General features: G+C 39.8%; 1 protein-coding gene across 1 annotated transcript; it reads left to right on the top strand.

The window, feature by feature from the left end:
* Positions 1-7,591: 7,591 nt before the first annotated feature.
* LOC121673953 (serpin A3-4-like) lies at positions 7,592-22,669 on the top strand. Its single transcript, XM_042047839.1, has 5 exons — positions 7,592-7,711; positions 9,599-10,244; positions 16,447-16,717; positions 19,266-19,413; positions 21,062-22,669. The coding sequence occupies exons 2-5, from the start codon at positions 9,611-9,613 to the stop codon at positions 21,248-21,250; spliced, it is 1,242 nt and encodes a 413-aa protein (XP_041903773.1). The 5' UTR covers positions 7,592-7,711; positions 9,599-9,610; the 3' UTR covers positions 21,251-22,669.
* The last annotated feature ends 249 nt before the right edge of the window (positions 22,670-22,918 follow it).

Here is a 22,918-nt window from a genome sequence, read left to right as displayed (position 1 = left end):
TGCACCTGACAAATCCCATTTTGCTCGTTTGCTTGCTGATTGCTAAACAGTGCAAAGTCCAGATGAGAATTAAACTTTTCAGTCTGTCTGAGCTGATATAATGGAGTTCAGTCTTCTGACTACAATGGCAAATAGTTGAAAAAGCACAGCTGGAAATAGCGTAACTCCTGATACAGTTGGTGTAATGGACCAGTACCACAACCACTTGTAGCTTTAATATTTCATCCTAAGGCTATTTCACAGGAGTGACAATAATACTTTGGGAAAAAAACCCACATTATTTTTTCAACAGGTGTGATTAAATGTTCAAATGGATCCTTTCAAAGGGAAGAAGCTGCTTCTTGTGAAGTGTAAAGTGTGCCTTGCTAAGACGTATGTTCACTTAAGTCCAAAGTATGTCCTATCGAGAGGTCAACTCTCAGATATAATCTGCATTCCATGGAGTGTTTCGCTCAAGGACACATGCTCAAGCTTTTGCTCAGTTGTTTTGTTTCATTTCCCTTTCCAATGAGTTCATTGCCCTGAGACTGAAGATCAAGGGTATAACGTATTTTTACAGACCCTGCTTTCAGGAAGGAATACACTTTTTCTCCTCAATTTATTTATCTATACATGTAATTCACATATTTCTTCCCTGTGCATCAGTTTATTGAATTTCATTGTGTGATTTCCACTCCCCAAAGTTTTTTAGTTGCAATTTTAGAGTTTTAATCATCAAATGGGTCTATGCACCAGGATCCAATTTACAACAAGCAAAGACCTCTCTGTTTTCTAATTATCAGTAATTCATCTCCTGGTGCAACACTGTGTAGTGCTTCTACAAAAAAATCTTTTGCATTAGAAGTCAGAAAGGACGAGGACCTTACTATGCTAATACAGCTGCTGTGGTTTGTAAATTCTTCCAAAGTCATATAATCAATTACATTTCTGCTTCTTTCTTCAAATTGTAAGGTCTGCATTGCCCTGGGCTGGCTGTCACACAAGGCATCATGAGTTAGATTTGCTTACTTCCCAGAGTATGTTTACTCTGCAAAATAGCTGTTTGCAGGGATTTCTAAGGGAGCAACCAGCATGCTGTGTAGAGCTCAATCATCACGTTTGAGCAGTAGCACAGCCACACCATGATAATTAGCCTGAAGTCTAGAGGCCTGCACCTCTCAGCATTTCACTGCCTCAGTTGTCTTGCTTTCAGTTCTGGCATCAAGAAGTGATCTGTTGCACAACATGGCTATCTAGGGTTAATTCCCAAGTGGGAAGATTCAGCCCTTCTTTCTCACAGATGTTTTCTTAGTTTTATTTTCCCTTTGATCCCACAGTAAAAAGTCTCCTTTTCATGTTTCAGTCCTACATGGAAAGCAGTACTTGCTTTGTGAGGCACAGCTTCTTAATTGCCCTCATCAGCTGGTAATCTCTGAGGTGTCACTGCATGTCTAGTAGAAGTAGTTCCAGGAAGTATGATGCTGAAGTCCAGATTAATCTCTTATGTTTCCCACCTGCCCCCATGGCAAGTGCTAATGGATCAAACAACTTCAAGTACACTGCAAGAGAAACAGTTGGTAACTAAATTCTTACACCTGATTCCAAAGTAATTAGATAATTGATACTTAATGGTATTCAGATAACATTTAACCAAGCCCTTCAGCACTTGATCGTGCCCCTCACAAAAAAAAAAAAAAAAAAAGGACCTCTTATGATGACTGTCATCCTCTTCCTTGGTTTCTGGTTTTTTTGTGCTGACAGAGTAATGCTGTAAAGAACATGTTGTCTGCACGTTCTTTAAAAAACAGCTGTTGATGTTTCTTTGACATGAGATGCCTTGAGATTTATTGCTAGTGTCTGGTGCCTGAGTAAGCACTTTTTTCAGGTGCATGTTTCTAATGTAATTGAAAACTTTGGAATTTCCACCAGTCTGAGTATCTGTGGAGGACAAAAAAACTCTTTAGTTTTGTTTATTTTGAGAAAGCCATTCAAAAGGGAAGTCAAAGCTGGAGAGAGGAAGTAAGAAAAAGGAATTAAGGTATTCTTGAAATGATTGTCTATGTATGGTTTATTAATTTAATATAGGGACTTTTCTCTTGGTGGCCATCTCACTTTGAGTATAGGGGATTTTCTCTGCAGTATTTTTGCCTCCACATTTACTTAAAATGTCAAGAGCTGGAGTAAGGACTGACACTAGAAAGCCAACAGCCTTAGTGTCTGTCTACAGGACAATCAGATTGTTTAAACTAGGAAGAAAAAATAACACGCAATTTTTCTTAGCAGACATAAACTTAAAAGCTGTAAAATGTCACCAAATGTAAATCAAAGAAAATTTGCAAGAGCAAGCCATTGAAATTGCCAAAGATATTAATTGTGGGACAGCGTTTCACAGACCTCTTGGGAAGAGGAAAATGAAGGGATTTTTCGGAGGTTTTTTTTTGGAGCAGGACAGTTGTATTTAACCAAAGGATTTGCTGAGGAGAAAAGCAGCTAATTTCATGGGAGAAATAAATCCCTGGGCTTTGAGGAGAAGCAATAAGTAAACCAATTCAAACTAAAAGAGAGTGGATTTGGATTAGGTACTAGGAAGAAATTCTTTACTGTGAGGGTGGTGAAGCACTGAAACCTGTTGCTCAGAGAAGTTGCAGATGCCCCATCCCTGAAAGTATTCAAGGCCAGGTTGGATGGGGCTCTGAGCAATCTGGTGTAGTGAAAGGTGCCCCTGTCCATGGCAGGAGGGCTGCAACTAGATGATCTTTGAGATTTCTTCCAACCCAAACCATTCTATGACTCTATGATTCTATGTTTCCATACTGTATGGCTCTGTTGAATCCTCTGCAGAAGAAGAAACAGAAGTTGGGTGGGATCCTTCCCTATATCCTCTTCATGGAAAGAAAGGTGGGGATCTGGGCAGGAGAGAGAAGAGCTGCCAAGTCACAGCGACTTTGGCCTTGTTCCTTAAATAAAGTATTTTATTTTCTGACAAACGACTGCTGGGTTTGCAAATAGTGACCTAATTCAAGAAAAGCTTGCTGTGGAGTTACAAGAGTGTTGCATGTATTTACATACAGCCATGGATTTCCCATAGTAGGTGAGGTATCACTAAGTGTATCCAGGAAATGCTGAAGAGTAAAGTGTGTTTATTCATTTATATAGCACAGGTCCTTGAAGAGCGAATGTAGACAAAATGTGACTTTTAATCTGCTGCCTAAGGAGAAGGGAAAGACTGGAAGTTATGGAACCATTGACCAGAATTCTGGGGACAACATATTCTCTGTTTTGTTGAGTGATGAAAGAGAGGATTGAGAGATTGAGAAAGATCTTGGGGAAAAAAAAAAGACATTGAAGGAAGAGAACACTTCAGCCTTTGGAGTGTTGGGGATGGTGATTGACAATTATTTGAGTTTATGTTCCCCTATAATGTCTTTTTAAGGGAGCTTAAAATAAGCAAATCTATTCTATTTAACTCAAACACTGTGGGCCTGTGAGAATCTTGTCCAAACAAATGCTGTCAGGGTGAGGCTCTCAGGTGGAGGAATGCTTCAGATAGTTGTGGGAACAGAAATTGTGGGCATGCCAGCCAGCTCCAAGCTATCCCAAACTTTAATAGTTTGGTGAATTCTTCAACCTGCTTGTTGTGCAGTGTAATAGTAGGTAGGAAATCCTGGGACTAAAAGAGCTGTGAAAAGTTCCGTAACTAAATGGAGAGGTCTTGCAGTGCTTACTATCTCTGTAGGTCATCTCTAACAGTGCTCTTCTTAATAGACAATAATTTTTGAGATTCCTCAAGACCTGAACTGTTTATAAAAGATCATATTTACAGTATTATAAGGAAACAGATGCCCTAAATCACATTGATCACACCCTACAGTTTACATAGGCTGCACACTCTCCCCTATTACGGTTTCAGGAGAAAGTATTGCTAGGTTCAGAAAAGAACAACTTAATATAAATTTGTTTTCCAGTCTCTGTTGCCTCCCTTTTAATTATGGTTATGAGGAAGTACTTTAGTTTCAATGAGACAACAAATTAAGAAATTCCTCCGTCTCTTTGAAGGTATATACACACCTGGCATCTGGGGTTTAGCACAGGCTAAGGAGAGTCTCTGAGGTGTTCATGCAGTAGAACACCCTGCTTGTACCATCAGTGGTTACTATAGCAGAGAGAGGAACCTTACACAAATAAACTTCTTGCAACTTCTTGGCCCAAAGCAGATGTATTTACATTAAATTTTGCCAGCTGGGGCTTAAATACCTATGAACAGTTCAGCGTTAGTAGTGTAAGAGCTGTGGAAACTTTAGAAAAGTCCCCAATGTAAGTGAGAAAATTCCCTGTTCACTATCCATATCATATCTTCAACACATGCAACATAGAAATAGTCCAATCTTCAAAACTCAAAAAAAGGCTAAACTATTTGTAAATCAATATTCTGCTTATAATTACAATATAAGTCCTTGTTTATGGTTGTTGAAGATTTTTCATCAAATACAGATACTATACAGCTGGGTCTAGACCTGTTACCCTTTCGTTTACCTTCCTTCCTGTCATGGCTTGAAACTGGAAACATATGAAAGAAAAATTTGGACTTTCTTCTCAGTGTCCAGACATTCACATTATTCATGGAAATTGAAACTGTGTTGATTTTCTCTGCTTTCTTTCCAATCATAGGGTAGCTTTCCCATGTTCAGCAGCAGGCTTTCTCCTGCAAGTGTCCTGAGGTGTGGCCTAGGTGTGTTCAAATCTATCTTAGTCATTCATCCGTCACCTTGTCATTAGCATGGCGTCTGTATTTAATTGGGCTTCCTTCTTCATCAGAATTCAGTTTTTATATACCATGAAAACTGCAGCCCATTATTAAAAGCCAGCTCTAAGCAAGATTCTTGGCCCTCATTTATACAAGAAGCAGTGAAAATAGTATCTCAAGTACTCCTTCAGGTAAGTGGTGTGTGTGAAGAACACACTATGTGTGAGTCTTGTATCCTGCCTAAAAGCCGCCTATTTCTCAGGTTTTACCTCATAAGCAACTTGTTTAAGAGGGGTTTTTGCAATCTGTTGAGCTCCTTGATAGGTCATAATCATCAACGCTTTCACTGGTTGTATCTTTGCCTCACAGAAAATATTGCTGAATTATTTTTGTGGTTAGTATTTCAATTGTCCTTAGAAACAGCATTCAGATCAGCACTCTATTTGTGTATAGTCAGGTTGGTCCCTCCCTGGAAATGGTTGCATTTTGAAGGGAAAATGAGAGAAAATATTACCCTAGTTTTAGAAAGTGAGATGCTGTGCACAGGGATCAGAGGCTCCAAGTTGACCAGGAGCCATCAGTAAGCTCTTGCAGGGAATGCAGACAACACCACCAAGCTGAGTGGCACGGTTGCCACGCCTGAAGGATGGATGCCATCCAAAGGGACCTGGGCAAGCTCAAGCAATGGGCCCATGGGAACCTCATGAGGTTTAACAAGACCAAGTTCAAGGTGCTGCACCCATGTCAGGGCAACCCTCAGTATCAACACAGGCTGGGGGATGAATAGATCAAGAGCAGCCCTCCTGAGAAAGACTTTGGGGTGCTGGTGGATGAGAGCCTGAACATGACCTGGCAATGTGCACTAGGAGCCCAGAAAGCCAACTGTGCCCTGGGTTGCATGCAAAGCAGCGTGGTCAGTAGGGCAAGGGAGGGGATTCTGTCCTTCTGTTCTACTCTTCTGAGATCCCACCTGGAGTGCTGCATCCAGCTCTGGGGTCCCCAGGATAAGAAGGATGTGGATCTGTCCAGAAGAGAACCTGTCCACAAAGATTGTCAGAGGACTGGGGCAACTCTCCTGTGAAGACAAGCTGGAAGAGTTGAGGTTGAGATGGCTCCATGGTGACCGTATTGTGGCCTTCTAATACCTAAAAGGATCCTACAGGAGAGCTGCAGAGGGGCTTTTTACAAAGATTTGTCATGATAGGACAAGGCTTTAAACAAAGGAGAGTAGATTTAGGTCAGACATAAGGAAGAAATTATTCACTATGAGACTGGTCAGAAAAAGGTTGCCCACAGAAGCTGTGGGAGCCCCATCCCTGGAAGTGCTGCCGGTGGGGTTGGGCTGGGCTTTGACCCACCTGGTCTACTGGAAGGTGTCCTTGCCCACGGCAAGGGGGTTGGAACTAGATGATCTTTGAGGTCCCTTCCAACTCAAACCATTCCATTATTCTATGAGTATGTACTTGAGCTGCATTAAGAAGAGCATTGCCAGCAGGTCACCACAAGTAATCCTTTCTCTCTACTCATCCCTGCTATATACATCTGGAGAGCTGCAACCACTGCTGGGCTCCACAGTGCAAGGAGGACATGGACATACCGGAATGATTCCATTGAAGTGCCAGAATTGTCATTGAAGAATTGCAGCATCTTACATATGAGGAGAGGCTAAGAGAGCTAGAAATGTTTAGCCCAGAGAAAAAAAAGACCTGCGTGGGTCTCAAGAGTATGTATAACCACCCAATTTTTGATGAGATGAGTAAAGAGAGAGATAGCCTCTGCTCAGTAGCATCTAGTGACAAGACAAGAAGCAATGAGCACAAATTAAAATACAAGAAATTCTATTTAAATGTAGAGAAAACCTGTTTTAGTGTCAGTGCTGTCAAACACTGCAATAGAGAGATTGCTCAGAGAGCTTGTGGAGTCTCCATTGTTGAGGTAGTCAAAACCCAGCAGGAGACCATCCTGAGCAACTCTGTATATGTCCTGGTTTGAGCAAGGGTTTGAACTGTGTGGTCCCCAGAGTTCCCTTCTACGACGCTTCAGTCATTCTGTACCCAGGAGTAAAGCTTAGTACAGAATAGCAGGCTGTCTGATCTGACCCAGCTGAACTTGGCACACGATCAGAGGGGATTGCTCCCCACATCTCAGATCATAAGATAGTAAGCTGATCTAAAGACTTGCTCTATTTAACACCCGTGTTCCTAGGTTTCCACCCCCTGTCCCCGGGCCATGCTTGTAACTGGGATCACCTGCATTCAATGGCATCCCAGCTGCATTCTTCTTCTCTGGGCACAGAGCCATACAAGTCACCCAGGAGTCAATATCACAGCTCTTGCTGCCAGTGGATGCCCCATCTGGGAGTGGACAGCCAGGTACACATATGACAGCACTTACTACTGCAGCACAACAGCCTTTTAAGCCCTGCACCCATTAGAATCATCACTGGCTTCACCTGGAGGCAATCAATCCCAGCCATGGATAAGCAGGAGACAAACCAGGCTAGATCACAAAAATTCTGATTGTCATGGTACATCAAGCCTTGTCCTCCTGCCTTAGTGGCAGCAATGCTATTGGAAATTCTGGAAATTATGCAAATTATATTCAAAATATTTCTCTGTAGTTACTTCTTCTTGTACTACTTGACTTGTTCATAAAATAGTAGATTCAGGCACTTGAGATGTATATGAACGTCTGATATTAAGAAACAGTAGATTCAGTTTGAGGAAAATGGGTTTGAATCTAACCAGAGTGATCAGATAGTCATGAATAATAAGAAGTCACGTGTGAAACATATTCAGTAAAGTTAAGTGTCCAGTAAAACTAGTTTTGACATCATACTAATCTCTAAAATTATAATGTGTGAGTCACAGCCCTTAGATGATCTTAACCTTTACTAGAGGATACCCTGCTTTGTGTTCAGCAGCATAAACAACTGAGCAGGGACCTGTGCAGACGTGGTGAATACAACAGAACCCTTTTGAATTCACTGTAAGTAATGTTTTTGGTTTTTTTAATGTGGAAAAATTGTCAAAAACTATATTCAGGACAAAAATTTTCAAATAATCAATTGAGAAATTATCTTGTTCATATTCAAGTTTTGGTTTAAAGCTTCTTGTATTGTTTAATTATGATGCTGGTTTTTTTAAAATATAAAAGGTAACTCCTCTGTGATATTGCCATATCCATAAGGCATAACTCTCCTTAGGAAAAACACTCATTTCTAAGTGTTTTAAATTAAGTAAATTGATGATAATAACAAATGTAGGGCGTGAAATGAAATGGAAGTGGGGACTTAAGGATTGCTCTCTAAAGCATCTAGAGAATTTGAAAAAAAAAAAGAAACTGTGGCTAAAAGAATTAGAGTGATGGTGGGACAAGTCATAAAAAAATCAGAGCTTAAATATAAATGTGTTCTAGATATGAAAGTGCAATCTGAAAGTGGTTTGTCATGTGGTTCAGGCCCTTCCTAGCCATAACAGTATTTCTATGACCATATATTCAGAGTGTGAATTAAGGAATATTTAGAGCATCTATTATTAAAGCAGAGATCAGCATTCTGAGTTCACTGGGTTTGGGAGAAGCAAGATGATGGATAGTGGAGAACAGAAATGTGGGATCATGGTGGGAGCTGATAAGGATTCAAAGCTTTTACAAGGCAGAGTCTGCATTTCTCAGCGCAAGTAAAAAACCTTAGATATTTTTCCTCTAGAGCAAACTTTGTTTTATAAAAGGTTCTATAGGTAAAATGGTCACATACCACAAGAGGATGTTTTGGATTTCCAGCTATTCCACATCTTTACTTCTCTCTATTGACAGAAGTTATTGAACCAATTGTGATACAGTATTAATTTCTAGAGGTAAAAGTATTGCCATAGATGTGGAATGAATGGTTTCCATGCTGCTCTGGAAAAGGCTTTCCTGTTCTATCTGTATTTTTTAGTATCTTTGGTCCTCCAGAATTTACTCACTCATCTTCACTTTCAACCAAAGCAGGCTTCTCTGCCAAATCACTCTTTTCTATCTTTCTGATGATAAAAACTGTGATTGCTCTAGAGTTTCTCTAATTTTTTTTTTTTTAATTTTTTTAAATTTTATTTTTAGGCGATTTGATTCGGTCACTGGGCTGGACATGCCTTTGCAGGCAGCAGGCACACTTATTTCCTTTTGTTGCTCTATGTATATGTGCATTTTCCCTTTCTTAATAGGCAACACTGTATTTCCAGGGTCTTGGTAACATCCTAATTTCTATTTCTTTCTTTTGTTATTTTTGTGGAAGTTTTTTTTTCCTTTATTTGTGCTCAATTGCTCAAGCTTTATGAAATCACCGTAAATGTTCATCACTTCCTTATTAACAAGTGCTTTTGCTTTCTCTTAAGTGCCTGCATATGTGTTTACATGCAGTCCATTCAAAAATGTTATGTTTTAACTTTCACAGAAGAGGAATATTGTGCCTTTTTTCTGCTTTGATTTTTCATCTGTTAAATTTCCAAATTTAACTGATTATCCTTGACTGGCTCCCTTACTTTCTGCTCTATAGACCTGTATTTTTGACTCTTTTATCACTTAAAGCCACATTGAAAACAGAATATTGGAGAAAAAACAGTTTAAAATGAATTGTAGCTTAACTTTAATGAGGGTGTCTTTGGAATTACCTCATCCCTCTTGGACTTTAATTTTTATTATTTCATAACCTCTTCAGCACGTTGAGTAATTTTCCAGAGTCTGCTTCCTTGAAATAGAAAGCTTGTTTCCCTCAATTTAAACATCTCAGAGTCACTAGTGCCAAGCTAACTCTGTATAGTGAAGGGATTGACGTAGTGCTAAACACAAGGTGAAAAGATTTGTAAACCAAATGTAATTTTTCTTCTCTTACAGAATCACAAAAATATGAAGAAGTTGCTTTTCCTGTGTCTTTTACTTGTTGGAATCCATTCCAACAGTTATTGCTATGAGCCCTATCAACAAGGGGTAAGAAACCAGAATCAAAGAGGACAAGGAAACCGAAACATGCCATTGCAGAGTGTAAAGAACAGTGTTTGTCGATTTGCATGTTGTTTCTACAAAGAGATTTCTTCTCGTGAAAACAATGGGAATGTTTTCTTCTCTCCTTTGAGCATCTCTACTGCCTTTGCAATGCTGACTCTGGGTGCCAGATCAGACACCCTGACACAGATTCTTAGGGTCCTTAGCTTTAACCCTCGTGAGATTTCTGAAAATGACATACATGAAGGTTATCATCAACTCATGCAAATGGTAAACAGAAGGAATGGGGGGTTACAGTTGAATATGGGAAATGTTCTGTTTGTGCTTGATCGACTGAAGCCACAAGAAAAATTTTTAAGTAATCTCAGAACCTTCTATGAAGGAGAAGCTTATCCTATGAACTTCAAGAAGTCTGATCAAGCCCAGCTAAAGATCAATGAATATGTAGCAAGAAGAACCAATGGGAAAATCAAGGACCTTATAAATAACCTTGATCCACTTACTGAAATTCTCCTTATTAGCTATATTTATTTTAACGGTAAGATATACATATCATATTCTTCTATTCCATAAATTATTTCCTCAGGTCAGTCTTGGACTTCACCTGTTTTTGCAATATGGCTTTGCAGATGGGCTCATATCTTGTTTTCCTTTTGGTCCTCACTTATATTTAATTAGAAACAAAGCTATTGGAGGTTAGGTTCTACTTGACACTGATAACTTGTAGCAAAATGTATGGCAAATTTTCCCATATCTTTTAATATATAACCTTCTTTCCTTCAGAAGATTAAGTGAGCTATATGTTGAGGAAGGCATTTCTAGGCAGTAAAGCATCTAATCCTATACAATCTAGTGGGATTCAAACACTTTCTTAAATGCTTGGTTGAAATTCATTTCTGTGGATTTCAATCCAGCTGTTATTTTTGTTCAACTAGTTCAGAGTTAAATGCAAAGAATTTTATAAAAGGAAACTTGTCATCTTATCAAATAGAAAATATGTTTCATCTACAGCTTTGCTGTTACTGTGTATATTTATGTATTCAAAACTAAACATGCAACAATAGCTTTAGTTTCACGCTCATGTTCTCCTTATTTTTTTACTAACTATGCCTTTACCGATCGCATGTCTGTAGTCCGGGTGTGCCTAGAGACATAGGTTTCAACCTTTTTTTTTTGATTTGCAGATTCTAATATTTTCCAGTGAAGAGATGGACCCACCAGTATCAAATACAAGCCTATTCACAATAAGCTTGTTTTTCTTAATTAACTTGTGCAGTCTGCTTAGATACAGTCTACAGATCTTCCCAGAGCTTTTCAGACTTCTGATCTAATGAGAAGAGGATGATCAAGGCTGTAAGGCTCAATCAGTGGTCTATTAACAGATATTGCATCTTATTTCAAACTTTCTCTTTCTTACTGATTACATGCTGAAAGCAAAGTATTTGTAGTCAGGAAAATAATATTCTGTAATTTACCTGATAAAAATATCATCAAGCTTTTCATTGAAGGGGAGATGGCATATTAGATAATTTTTTAAAGAAATGTTATCCTTTTAGAACTGTTAACCTGGATGCTTGTACTTTCCAATATGAGGCTTCCCCTGAAAATAATTAAGAACTATGTTTCTGTTTTGTTTTGCTTTCCATCTGTGTCTCTGCTCCTTGCATTAATGCCTGATGATTTGGCCACAGCTTAATGGAGCTAACTGAAATACAGATGACTGATGTTTCTTAGTTCTCTTGAAAACACACTTCTTTGTTTCAAACAGTGTTTTTATTTAGGCTTTTATTAAGCATCAGGTTCATCTTTCAAAACAGGAAAAAACCTGTTTATTTTTCTTTTACTGAAAGGTGTTTGAAGAATGAGCAATACATTTAGTAGCACAGTGGGGACACACACCTGAGAAACCTTGTATTAAAATAACTTTGTATTACAGGTTACTTTTACATGTTCTAACAATAAGAGTTGTTGGGGTTTTTTATTAGATGTTCAGTTTACTACTGCAAAGATTTCCTAATTCCTCCAAAGGTGGTGGAGTTTCAGTTTAAGATCTCCAATTTTAAAGCAAATGGATTAAAGAATAGCATTAATAGCAATAATATAATAACAATTTTAATCTTGAAATCAAGAGTAGGTTAACGATCTAGAGCTGGGATTAATCTGGAGAGGATTTTTAAACCTCAGTTAGCTGTATAACTGGTCTATACTTTTAGGTGCTTGTCCACTTCTTGTGCATTACAAACTTCTTGCACAGTACTGGTGACTTTTTTTGTGGTCTAGCATAGTACAGAAGTCCTTCTCCAAGGACAAAAGTCTGGCAATATTTTCCTGACTCTGAGCTACTGGACATGTTGTTCCACTATTATACACCAGTCCCTTTTCATGCCTTAGTCAAGCTGGCAACAATAAAGAATACTTCAAATTTCATTTTGCCACTTGAGCACTGTGAAACTCTTGAAGGAAGGTGCCTAGAAGGTAGCCACCTATGATAGAGGTGAAAACAGGAATAAGAGTCCCTTTGAAATAGGAGGAAAATATTAATGAATATCATATCTGTCTAATATGGGTGTTAACTGATAGTCATGGTTTGGGACTTTAATAATCATCTAATTCCAACCTCCCTGAGATGGGCAGGGATACCTTCTACTACATCAGAGTGCTCAAAGAACTGTCCAGCCTGGCCTTGATCACTGCCAGGGATGGGACATCTACAATTTCTCTGTTCCAGCCTCACCACCCTCATAGTGAAGGATTTATTCCTTAAATCTAATCTAAATTTAAATTTGCCCCCTTTCTGTTTACCGTCATTCCCCTTTGTCCTATCACTCTCTGCCTGTATAAAAAGTCTTTCCACATCTATAGGCCTCCCTTAGGTACTGGAAGGGGCTCTAAGATCTCCCTGGAACCTTCTCTTCCCAGGCTGAACAACCCCAACTCTCTCAGCCTGCCTTCACAGGAGAGGTGCTCCAGCCCTCTGATCATTTTGATGGACCTCATCTGGAGTTATTCCAACAGGTGCACGTCCTTTTTTTATTGGTCACCCCAGAGCTGAATGCAGTACTCCAGATGGGATCTCGCCAGAGTGAAGCAGAGGTGGAGAATCCTCTCCCTTGACCGGCTGGCATCACTTTTTTTGATGCAGATCAGGATGTGTTTGGCTTTCTGGGCTGCGAGCACACATTGCTGGGCCATGTTGAGATCCTCATCAACCACCAGCACCAAGTCCTTCTCCTCAGGTCTGCTTTCAGCTCAGTCCACTATTTGTCCAGCTTGCATTTGCGCGTGGTATTGCCCCAACCCACATGCAGGACCTTGAACTTGGCCTTGTTGAACTTCATGATGTTCTAATGCGGCCACCTCTCAAGACTGTCTCACTCTCCCTGGATGGCATCCCTTCCCTCTGGAGGGCATCCTTTCCTTACAGCATATCAACAAAATGATGCCATCTTGGTGTCAATGGCAAACTTGCTGAGGGTGCACTCAATTCCGCTGTTCGTGTCACCAATAAAGATATTGAACAGCGCTAGTCCTAACATCAACCCCCGAGGAGCACCGGTTATCTCTGATCTCCTCTTGGACAACAAGCCATTGTCTTAAACCCTTCAAATGCAACCATCCAGACAATTCCTTATCCACCGAGTAGACCATCTGTCACACCCATTTCTCCAGTTTAGAGTCAAGGATGTCACGCGGGACAGTGTGAAATGCTTTGCACACCTCCAGGTAGATGACATCAATTACTCTTCCTTTAGCACAGTTTACCCTTAGGGAAGTCAGGTTGTCTGTCACCAATCACTTCCTAATTTTCCATGTGTCTTAGCATAGTTCCCAGGAGGATCTGCTGCATGAGCTTGCCACTTAAAGAGGTGAGAAAGCCTGATAGTTTCCTAGCTCTTCTTTTTCTTCACTTTTTAAAAATAAGAGCTCTCATATCTCTTTTTCAGTCAGTGGGAATTTCACCGGACTGCCGTAACTTCTCAAATATGATGGATAGGGGTTTAGCTGTTTCATCTATTTCTCTCAGGATCTGCAGATGCATTTCATCAGGTCCATTAACATGTTCATCTTCAGGTTCTCTTTATGGTCTTGAACCTGATCTTCTTCTACAGTGGACAGTTTTTCATTCTCCCAGTCCCTGCACTTGCCAGTAAAGACTGAGGCAAAAAATTTCATCAGGTACCTCAACCTTCTCCATATTCTGAGTAACCAGGTTTCCCATTTTCTTCTGGAGGGGTTTCATGTTTTCCCTAGTCTTCCTTTTATCACTGTCATACCTATAGAAGCTTTTCTTGTTGCCCTCGATGTCCCTGGCCAGATTTAATTCTATCACACCTTTAATTTTTCTAACCTAATCCCTGGAGGCTCAGAAAATCTCTTTTTATACCTCCCAGGTTACCTGTCCTTGCTTCCACCCTCTGTAGGCTACCTGTCTGTGTTTGAGTTCACCAAGGAGCTCCTTGCTCGTCCACACAGGCCTCCCGTCATTTTTACCTGACTTCTTCTTTGTTAGGATGGATCACTCCTGTGCTTGGTGGAGGTCATCCTTGAATATTAATAGAATCATAGAAGGTTGGAAAAGACCTCCAATATATTTGAGTCCAACCTTTGACTGAACACCACCATGTCAAATAAACTATAGCACTAAGTGACAAGTCCAGTCATTTCTTGAACATGTCCAGTGACCATGAATCTACCATATCCCTGGTCAGCCTGTTAAAATGTTTGACAATGCTTTCAGTGCAGAAATTCTTCCTGGTGTCCAACCTGAACTGCCCCTGGAACAGTCTGAGGCCATTTCCTCTTATCTGGTCACTTGTTGCCCAGGAGAAGAGCCTGACCCTGACCTGGCTACAGCCTCCTTTCAGGCAGCTGTAGAGAGCAATGAGGTTCCCCCCTCAGCCTCCATTTCTCCAGCTTAAAAAACCCCATCTCCCTCAGCTGGTCCTCATATGACTGACTCTCTAGACCCTTCCCCAGCTCCATTGCCCTTCTCTGGACATGCTCCAGCCCCTCAATGTCTTTCTTGTCATCAGGGGCCCAGAACTGAACACAGGATTCGAGGTGTGGCAACACCAGTGCCAAGTACAGGGGGAAAACCACTGCCTTGGTCCTGCTGGCCACACTATTGCTGACACAGAATGCCAGGTGCCACTCTTGGCCTTCTTGGCCACATGGGCACAGCTGGCTCATGTTCAGCTGCTGTCAACCAGCACCCCAGCTGCTTTTCCACAGGGCCACTTTCCAGCCACTCTGCCCCCAGCCTGTAGTGCTGTTTGAGATGGTTGTGACAAACAAGCTTTCTTGGAGCCCTCTTCCCTCCATGGGTTTATCCCAAGCAGATCTCTGAAGAGGCTAAAGTTTGCTCTCCTAAAGCCCAGACTAGTGGTCCTAACATCCTACTTAGTTTTCAATCAAAGTTTTTTTGAAATCAGTTAGTTTTCCCTGAGTTGATCACTAGATAAATGTTGTTTAAAATTTCAGGACTGGTTTCACTCCTGTTATTGTGCTTTTTTTCCCCCTTAAGCATAAAAATGTAAAAGTCCTGTGTGTTATCTATCTGATGATAGAAGTCACTATTAATGAAGTATATAAAAGTGTATGAAGTATATAAAAGTAGCAACTTTTCCCTGTTCAGAGTATTGCAGTTGTCAATGTATGCTTTCAGAGACCAAGACATGCACTAAAGTCTCATTTCACTTTTTCAAAAGCTATTTAATAGTGCAGGCTATGTCAGATGGTGGAAACAACAGATGATAATTATTTCATTTGTAACAAGCTGCATAGTAATCAATGTTCAAATAGAAATCAGAAGTCAAAAGGGGTTGCATCTTGTTCCATTGTTTTCTTGATGCCACTTATCTTACTTAGCATTGCTGCTCTACTTTTGCCCACTACATTTGATAATACATTGGTTTTGCTCTAGAAGGCAAAATTTACTACAGAAGAGCAAGATTTCTTAAAAATTAAAATAAAAACAAAGAAACCCTTCCAAAACTCCACAATTTTCCCCCTTTTAAAAAATTTGCTCAGCCTCTTAAACGTATGATGTGAATACCTGAAATTTGGCTTAGAAATTCCTCTCTACTAGGGACAAGAATCTTTCAGAGTTTCAATGTAGACAGTTTGTTTGACCATGACTAAGTGAGAAACCTTTGAAAGTTTAATATGGTGAAGATGACAGCGGAAAAGGTTTCTGCTGTTGCTGTTTTGTTTTTTAACTCAGCAGTCTGGTAAAATTAAGTTCTTTATGACTCTATACATCATCAGCTAATGTGAGGTATCAACACTTCTCTGCAAGTAACTCAAATCCCTTAATTTCTCTGGGGAATTCATCCCTCGTGCCACCCTTTACAAGCCTGTCTTTGGTTCCTAAGAAAGTGAGAGAATCTTCTTTTGAGCTTAGATAAAGGCTGCATTATATGAGGGCTTTACATATAAAAAAACCCTGTTATCATGGAGGAAAAGTGCAAGGTAGAACCCTTGATAACTCATCTAAATGAAGGATTTTGCAGCCTGCTGTAAGATCCGAGGGAGTGTTTTTACTTCACATTCTACCTACTGTGTGTTGCTATTGAATTATTCTGAGTATTTAGTAAGATTGTGATCATTGCAAATCGGTTTGTCTTTGAAGCTGATCCAACTGTACCAGTTTCTGTCATCTAAGAATGTGTCCTGTGTTAGTATGTCCTATGATTTCATGTCCTCAAAATATCCTGTAACTTTTTCTCTTATATTTCAAGCTGAATGGGAAAAACCTTTTGATCCAAAATACACTAAAATGAGCAAATTTTTTGTGGATGGAAACAAGGCTGTTGAAGTCCCGATGATGTTTGGAATGGGCCTGTTCAAGCATGGCTATGATGAGCAGCTGTCTTCCACTGTGGTGCAAATGGATTACAAAGGAGGTGCTTCAGCATTTTTTATTCTGCCTGATAGAGGAAGAATGAGTAAGCTGGAGAAAAGATTGTCTTGCGAACGTATGTTGAGGTGGAGGACATTAGTCACAAAAAGGTAAAATTCTGCAGTTCTTGGTTCAGATGGTAGGCAAGGAAACAAAGGAGCTGGGGTATAACACAGGGTCAGTATGTCATTTTTAGTTCTGCTTTAATCTACAGAAGAAATCCCCTGACCAAAGTTGAATCTGGCTCTTTACTGTGTTTTCACATTCGGTACTGCACACACTGAAAACCTTCACAGATTAAGACTTTTGCTATTTCTGCATTTTTTTTCCATCTTCAACCCTCAATAGGCCCAAGTTTTTGGACTTAGACCTCATCTCACTTTTTTGTGGGGAGGTCTTCTGCCTTCTCCTATTTACAAGTAAATGCCTACCCCTCCAGCCTTTTTTCTTGTCTCTTTCTTAATTTCTGCCTATTAAAATTAACAGTAATTGTACAGTTAATGCTGAAATAACAACTTCCATTCTGCAGTTGTGAGGGCAAAGATCAATGATAAGGGTATAGAGCAGAGCCATTTATCCAGGCTCTCTGTGGACTTAGGAAGGCAAAATTGCAGTAAGCTACACTCAATTCAAGGTAGCTTTGAGACTAGAAGGCAGAAAGTGTATATGCTTTCAAAAATTTGAGTCCTTACATTCAGTGTTGTGTATGGCAATAGTCTTTCTTAAAATATGTGTACAAGCATAGGTACAACACCTTTACAGTATCAAGCCCTTGTATTCATTCATGAATTTGATGTGTCACATTAGTGACCTTCACACATAGACATTTGAAAATCATGTTTTAGATGGTCCCTTCTCAAGACAAAAATTACGTCTGAATGCAGGAACCCAAAACTCTGATTCACTGTTAAATATTTTTAAAGGAATCTAACTTCTTTTTCATATGGGGGTAAAAAACAACAACAACAAAACCAGGAAGAACTGTGTCATTCTCTGTGCACCTTTACAGTTTTGAAACTTCTGGGAGTAGCTATGTGGTTTGTGACTACAGGACAAATAAGATGATGAATCAAGATCCTTATGAATAATTTTTGCCAAAGAATTGCCTTTACAATCATCAAGATGAATACTAAATACAACTGGAGGGATTTGTATTCCTTCTCTCCATCTTACAATATGAAAAAGAATCACTGTCAAAGACAAGTTTGTTTCATGCTCCTTCCTGTTTTTCACCATAATAAGTCTCCTACAAAATAATGACACAAACTCCTCCTTTCCCCTCTAGTTTTTAAAGTAATTAATTGCATCTGCTATTATTTGGAGTCTCTGGGAGGTCTTAATAAAGGAAAGTATTCTATGGAATAATTTAAAGGCTGTGGACTACCTATGTTTGTCACTTCTTTGCCTGCAAACTGATGTTGTTATTAGTGGCAGAAGTATTGTGAAGGACATCTTTCATTACTGTTGGCTGACAAAAAGGATAGTGCTGAAGTGTCACCAGTACAGACAGCTGAGATCTTTTAAATGGCTGAACTGTAGGGAAAACATCACTTTCACTTCTGGAAAGTGTATCCCGCTGCTTGCTTCCCTTAGCTGGTTGCATTGCTACTGTCTGTCTGTGGCTTTCCCTTTCCGCTACATTGGAAGCAAGTGGGGGCTTCTGAAGGAGTGTCTTTAGGAAATAGGAAGGCAGATGATTCAGTGATAGCTGCATCCTCATTCAGGACAGCAATCAGCACAGACAGAAATCAGAGAGAAGTAAGAGATCAGCAACCTGTTATCAATCCACCAGCACTCTTGTTTCTGGATACAGCCACAGTTGCATTAGATGCAGGTGCAATGCTGGAGGTATGGGCCTTTTCCTTCCCACCTGCCCACTGGATGACTTTCACTTTGGCTAGCTTCATTAAGTGCTCCACATCTCCCTGACCTAGAGCCCTGGAGAGTTGCCCTGGTTTCTCACCAGAAAATAGAACCTAATGTCAGCACTATCACTAACCTGTGTCTCATTATGCTGCTTCTAGCTGTAAATCTTGGGCTTTACTTCTGAAAAGTAATTGCTAGACACTTATGGGAAAAACAAGGAAGAAATGAGTCAGAAGCATAGAGCTTTGGTTAATTTATGGAAAGCAGCAATCTAGTCACTTAAAATTGAGTAAGTCAGACACTGGGCTTGACACAGAAAAATAATTATCTATTGACTAACTACATCCTGTAAATGTGCTTTTGTATTTTATTTTGCCGTGCCTTCTATCACTGCTTACAATTGTCCTGCTTCTTCAGTGGATATAGTTTTGTATTCTCTGTCCTGTTTTATATGATAAATACACAAGGCCAATATTCTTCCCCAAAAGTAACCAGTTAACTTGAATGTGTTCAGTTTTTTTGTGCTCAGCTTGAGACACCTAAAGGACTCTCTTGTTCACAAGGTGAATCCTCTGCATCCTCAGTAACGGCTCATGACTAAGGTGCTTCCAGCAGATTGCACAAAAGATCACTAACTTCTGAAAATGTACATCTCCTATGTAGGCAAGAGAGGGCCTGCAGGCAAAATGTCTTCAGGGAGAAAGCAAAATCAATTTGTCTCTTGTGAGTCTATGTTATTCTGTGATAACTGGCCAAATGTTTCACCATATTCTTGCACTTCTTTTCTGGCAGCTCAGTAAATTTATATCTTCCGAAATTCACGCTTTATGGGACATATGACCTAAAAGATACCTTATATAAAATGGGCATTATGGATCTATTCACTGATAAGGCTGACCTCTCTGGGATCACTGGGCAGCCCCAGCACAGAATTTCCCAGGTAAGTCATACTGCTTTTAGTTTTATGGGGTCATGGTTACAGATACTTGCATCACTTCTGTACAGCTATTCATGGTGCAAAACTCATATAAAGAGGCTTTGCTTCACATGAAAAGGCAGTTGTTGGCATACAGAGTATTTTGTCCACGTTACTTGCCCTGTGTGTGCAATCGGGTTGGAGCAATTTACAAGTCTGTAATTTTCAATCTAGGTTATTTTGACCTGCATGGGGCAACCTTATAAAATAGATATGACCAAATCATCATCTATCCACACCTTGGTACCCTCCTGCAGGGTGTTGTTACAGTCACTGCATGGCCGCCTCTGTTTGTGTCTGACTTCTTTAGCCTGCTTGTGTGCAAGTAGAGAGCTGTAGGGTGTATCACTGCTTGTATTTTATGGAGGTAAGGGAACAGGAAAAACACTGCTTGCTTTTAAACTGTTTGGGGGAAAGGAAAATGCAGTTATTGCAAACATTTGGCTTCAAGCATATGAACAATAACTGCCAGGTCTAGGCAAAAGCTACAGATAGGTCATGCTTCAATAAACCTAGAGTTTAAAGCTGACCATCAGTGCAAACTTAATTGTCTAATGAAGAAAACAACTGCCCTCATGACCTCAAGTGGACATTAGTGATTCAGGATCTGTCAGTGTCTTGATATTGAAAGGTAAAACTTTTGTGTTTCTCTGCTTTAACCCTCCATTTCTGGCCCTTCATCTTTGCCCCCATTTTTCCCAAAACATGAAGAAACATAGGAAACATAATTTCAAATTTCTATTCAATGGGCTAATCTGCATGCTATTTCTTCAACTAATATGAACTTCAAATACACAGTTAAATATGATCTTACTCTGTTAACATTTGGTCTAGTTGTACAGATCTCCATGAGTTGGATGCAAGGAATAAGAAAAGAAACAAAGCAAATATTTTCACTGGCAGGGACGTGCCCCTCCACTGGAGTGCAAGGTTTCCTCTCTGGGGATAGAAAACTGTGCTGCATGTAGCTTGCTAAATTTTTTTTCCCCCCTAACTTTGCTGTCTTTAAGCAGTGGACTCACACCTGTCCATCTGATGCTTATTTCTTACTGATGCCTTTTCCTGGTCTTAAAATCAAGAATCAAACATGGTTAGAAGGGAAAAAGGGATTTTACCAGTGTATATATTTTAAGGATCCTTAGGTGCACCACGTCCAGGTGGAATGCGTTGAAATGCACACCACAATGCCCACCCCCAGAAGATCTGGTATAACATTATAGGTCTTACTAATTAGCATATCTATCAAAAATTCCCCACTCAGAGGCTTGAATGAGCCCCCCTCCCCAAGGAACCTTCCCCTGGATGGTTCTCTCTCAGTTTACAGAATGTGTTCTGGAGAGGACCTTGGGGTCTGGGGCACACTGATCCCTAACTACGAAGCTTCTAAAGTGTTTAGTCTCCTAGCTTCACAAAAGAAGTCTAAGAATGCAGGCCAAAAAACACTAAGAATACAAAAGCTATAAAGAGGTATCTAAAAGGGGTATAAAAGAAAAGGCAAAAAATCATCATGGTATCATTACCAGTAACTTCTTCAGGCACTTTTAACTCTCATTCTTATTTAGATGACTAGTTTTGTACTCCCTTGATTTGTAAAATGTCTGTTTCTTCACAGGCTATTCATAAGGCTGTGGTAAAGGTGGATGAGACTGGCACCGAAGCAGCAGCTGCAACAGGCATGGAAATAGTGCCTATGTCCGTTCCAGTTATGGTTAGATTCGACAGGCCCTTCCTAATGGCCATAACTATGGAAAACACTATGCTCTTCATGGGAAAAATTGTGAATCCTCTGAAAAAAGATTAAGTTAATGTACAAGTTAGCTATGTGGTGATGACCACTCTTAAATCAAGTATTAGACCTGATGAGTATGGCATGGCTACAGAGAGGCTCTCCACCTCTTAACTGATGTTATTCACTGTTTTTTGTAGATGAGATTCTTCACCAATTTAAGTTGTCATAGTTGCATGTTTGGTTAGGCCTTGCTGCTTTTTTTTTTTTTTTTTTTTTTTTTTTTTTTTTTTTTAAGAAGGTTGCATTCATGCAGAACTGTCATTCGCTCTGGGACAAAATAGGCCTGTGTGATACTGACAGCATTGATACATCCTCTAGCAGGGAAGATGAGGAGCATGTGGGTGGAGAGGGTTGTGTATGTCTGCTTCTTCCCTCATGGCTGCCTTCTCTCCTATTTTTTTCATGTTGACTGACAAATAGGTATAAGTTACGTCACTTTACTATTTGTGTCCATTCTCCTACCAACATGAAGTTCATAACTAGCATAGACCTTAACATGCATAATGCTTATTACCTTGCATAGTACCATTGTTGTCCCGTGAGTCTCTTACACCCTTGCCTGCCAGCTGTTGTCCCAACTTGGCTGCTGCAAAGGGGTCTCAAAGAAGGTGTGTTTTTCCCCTGCAGATATATACTCCCCTGCCTACCATTTCTGTGAAATCTACAGTGTAGACTCATTCCATGGCAAACTTTAAAGGTTCTAAGAATTTGATCTAAGAAAAGAAGAGGTAGATCTGATCTCTGCAGTTTGGTACCCTGGAGCCAACCATTGTGAATCAATATAGCTCAGAGAAGCTAGAAGACTGCTTCTAGCTTATGCCTGCACCTAAAGTAGCTTCTAGAAGTTCCCAGGCAGCAGGAAGCACAAGCAATCTCCCCCTGGTGCCAGTGTCTGCACCATTACTCTCTGTACCTGGGAGATTACCCATGTTAGTAAGCGCCATTCCAGTATTGTTTGTAGGATCAAGCACCCTACCAATAACACCCATATCCCATCAGTGGCACTTGCCATGTCTCTTGATATAACCCCTTCTGTGTCCAGACTGTCCAGTAATACAACATTGGTACTCCTTTTCTCATCCGCTTCATGGTTAGTATAGCCACAATATTATAAAGAGCTGTTTTCACTATTAAGAGACACTATAATCAGTCACACTCATAATGAACATGCTTATTTTATTTCTTTGTTCACTTTCTTATCTATTTTTTTTCTTCTGGTTTTTACAATATCTATCATTATTTTATTTCTTTGCTCACGTTCCTGGTATATATCTGATCTCTGGTTGCAGGAGGGGTAAATTATTGACTAAAGTGGGTTAGTCTGTTAATAGATATTAAGCACTTACACCAGTCTTTGTACAGCCTTGAAATATGCAGACAAATATACTATGGTAGAACAACAACAATGAATAAACATGACATTAAAAAGTTTCTAATTTTGCTATGTTACTTCTATAATTCAGAGTTAAGACTTAAGTATGGTTCAAACACCTTTTTTTTTAGTGTGTCAACAAATAATGATTAATTTACTGCTCATATACATTAGATTGGCGCAGTAATGCCAGTAAGGAGTTTCAGAAAGTCCTCTGCCTTTAGCCTGAGCAATAAACAGTAAGTTATCTCTGCTAGGCAGAGAACCTTTTGGGAAGGCTGGGCATTCATTTCATGCAAAGATGTTTA

The sequence above is a fragment of the Corvus kubaryi genome, unplaced genomic scaffold (genome assembly GCF_017639235.1).
Source record: "Corvus kubaryi isolate FWS band 111438036 unplaced genomic scaffold, C.kubaryi_AGA036_p1.0 66, whole genome shotgun sequence".
Lineage (NCBI taxonomy): Eukaryota > Metazoa > Chordata > Aves > Passeriformes > Corvidae > Corvus > Corvus kubaryi.
The sequence above is the reverse complement of the archived record's forward strand: the minus strand, read 5'-3'. Positions and strand labels throughout refer to the sequence as shown.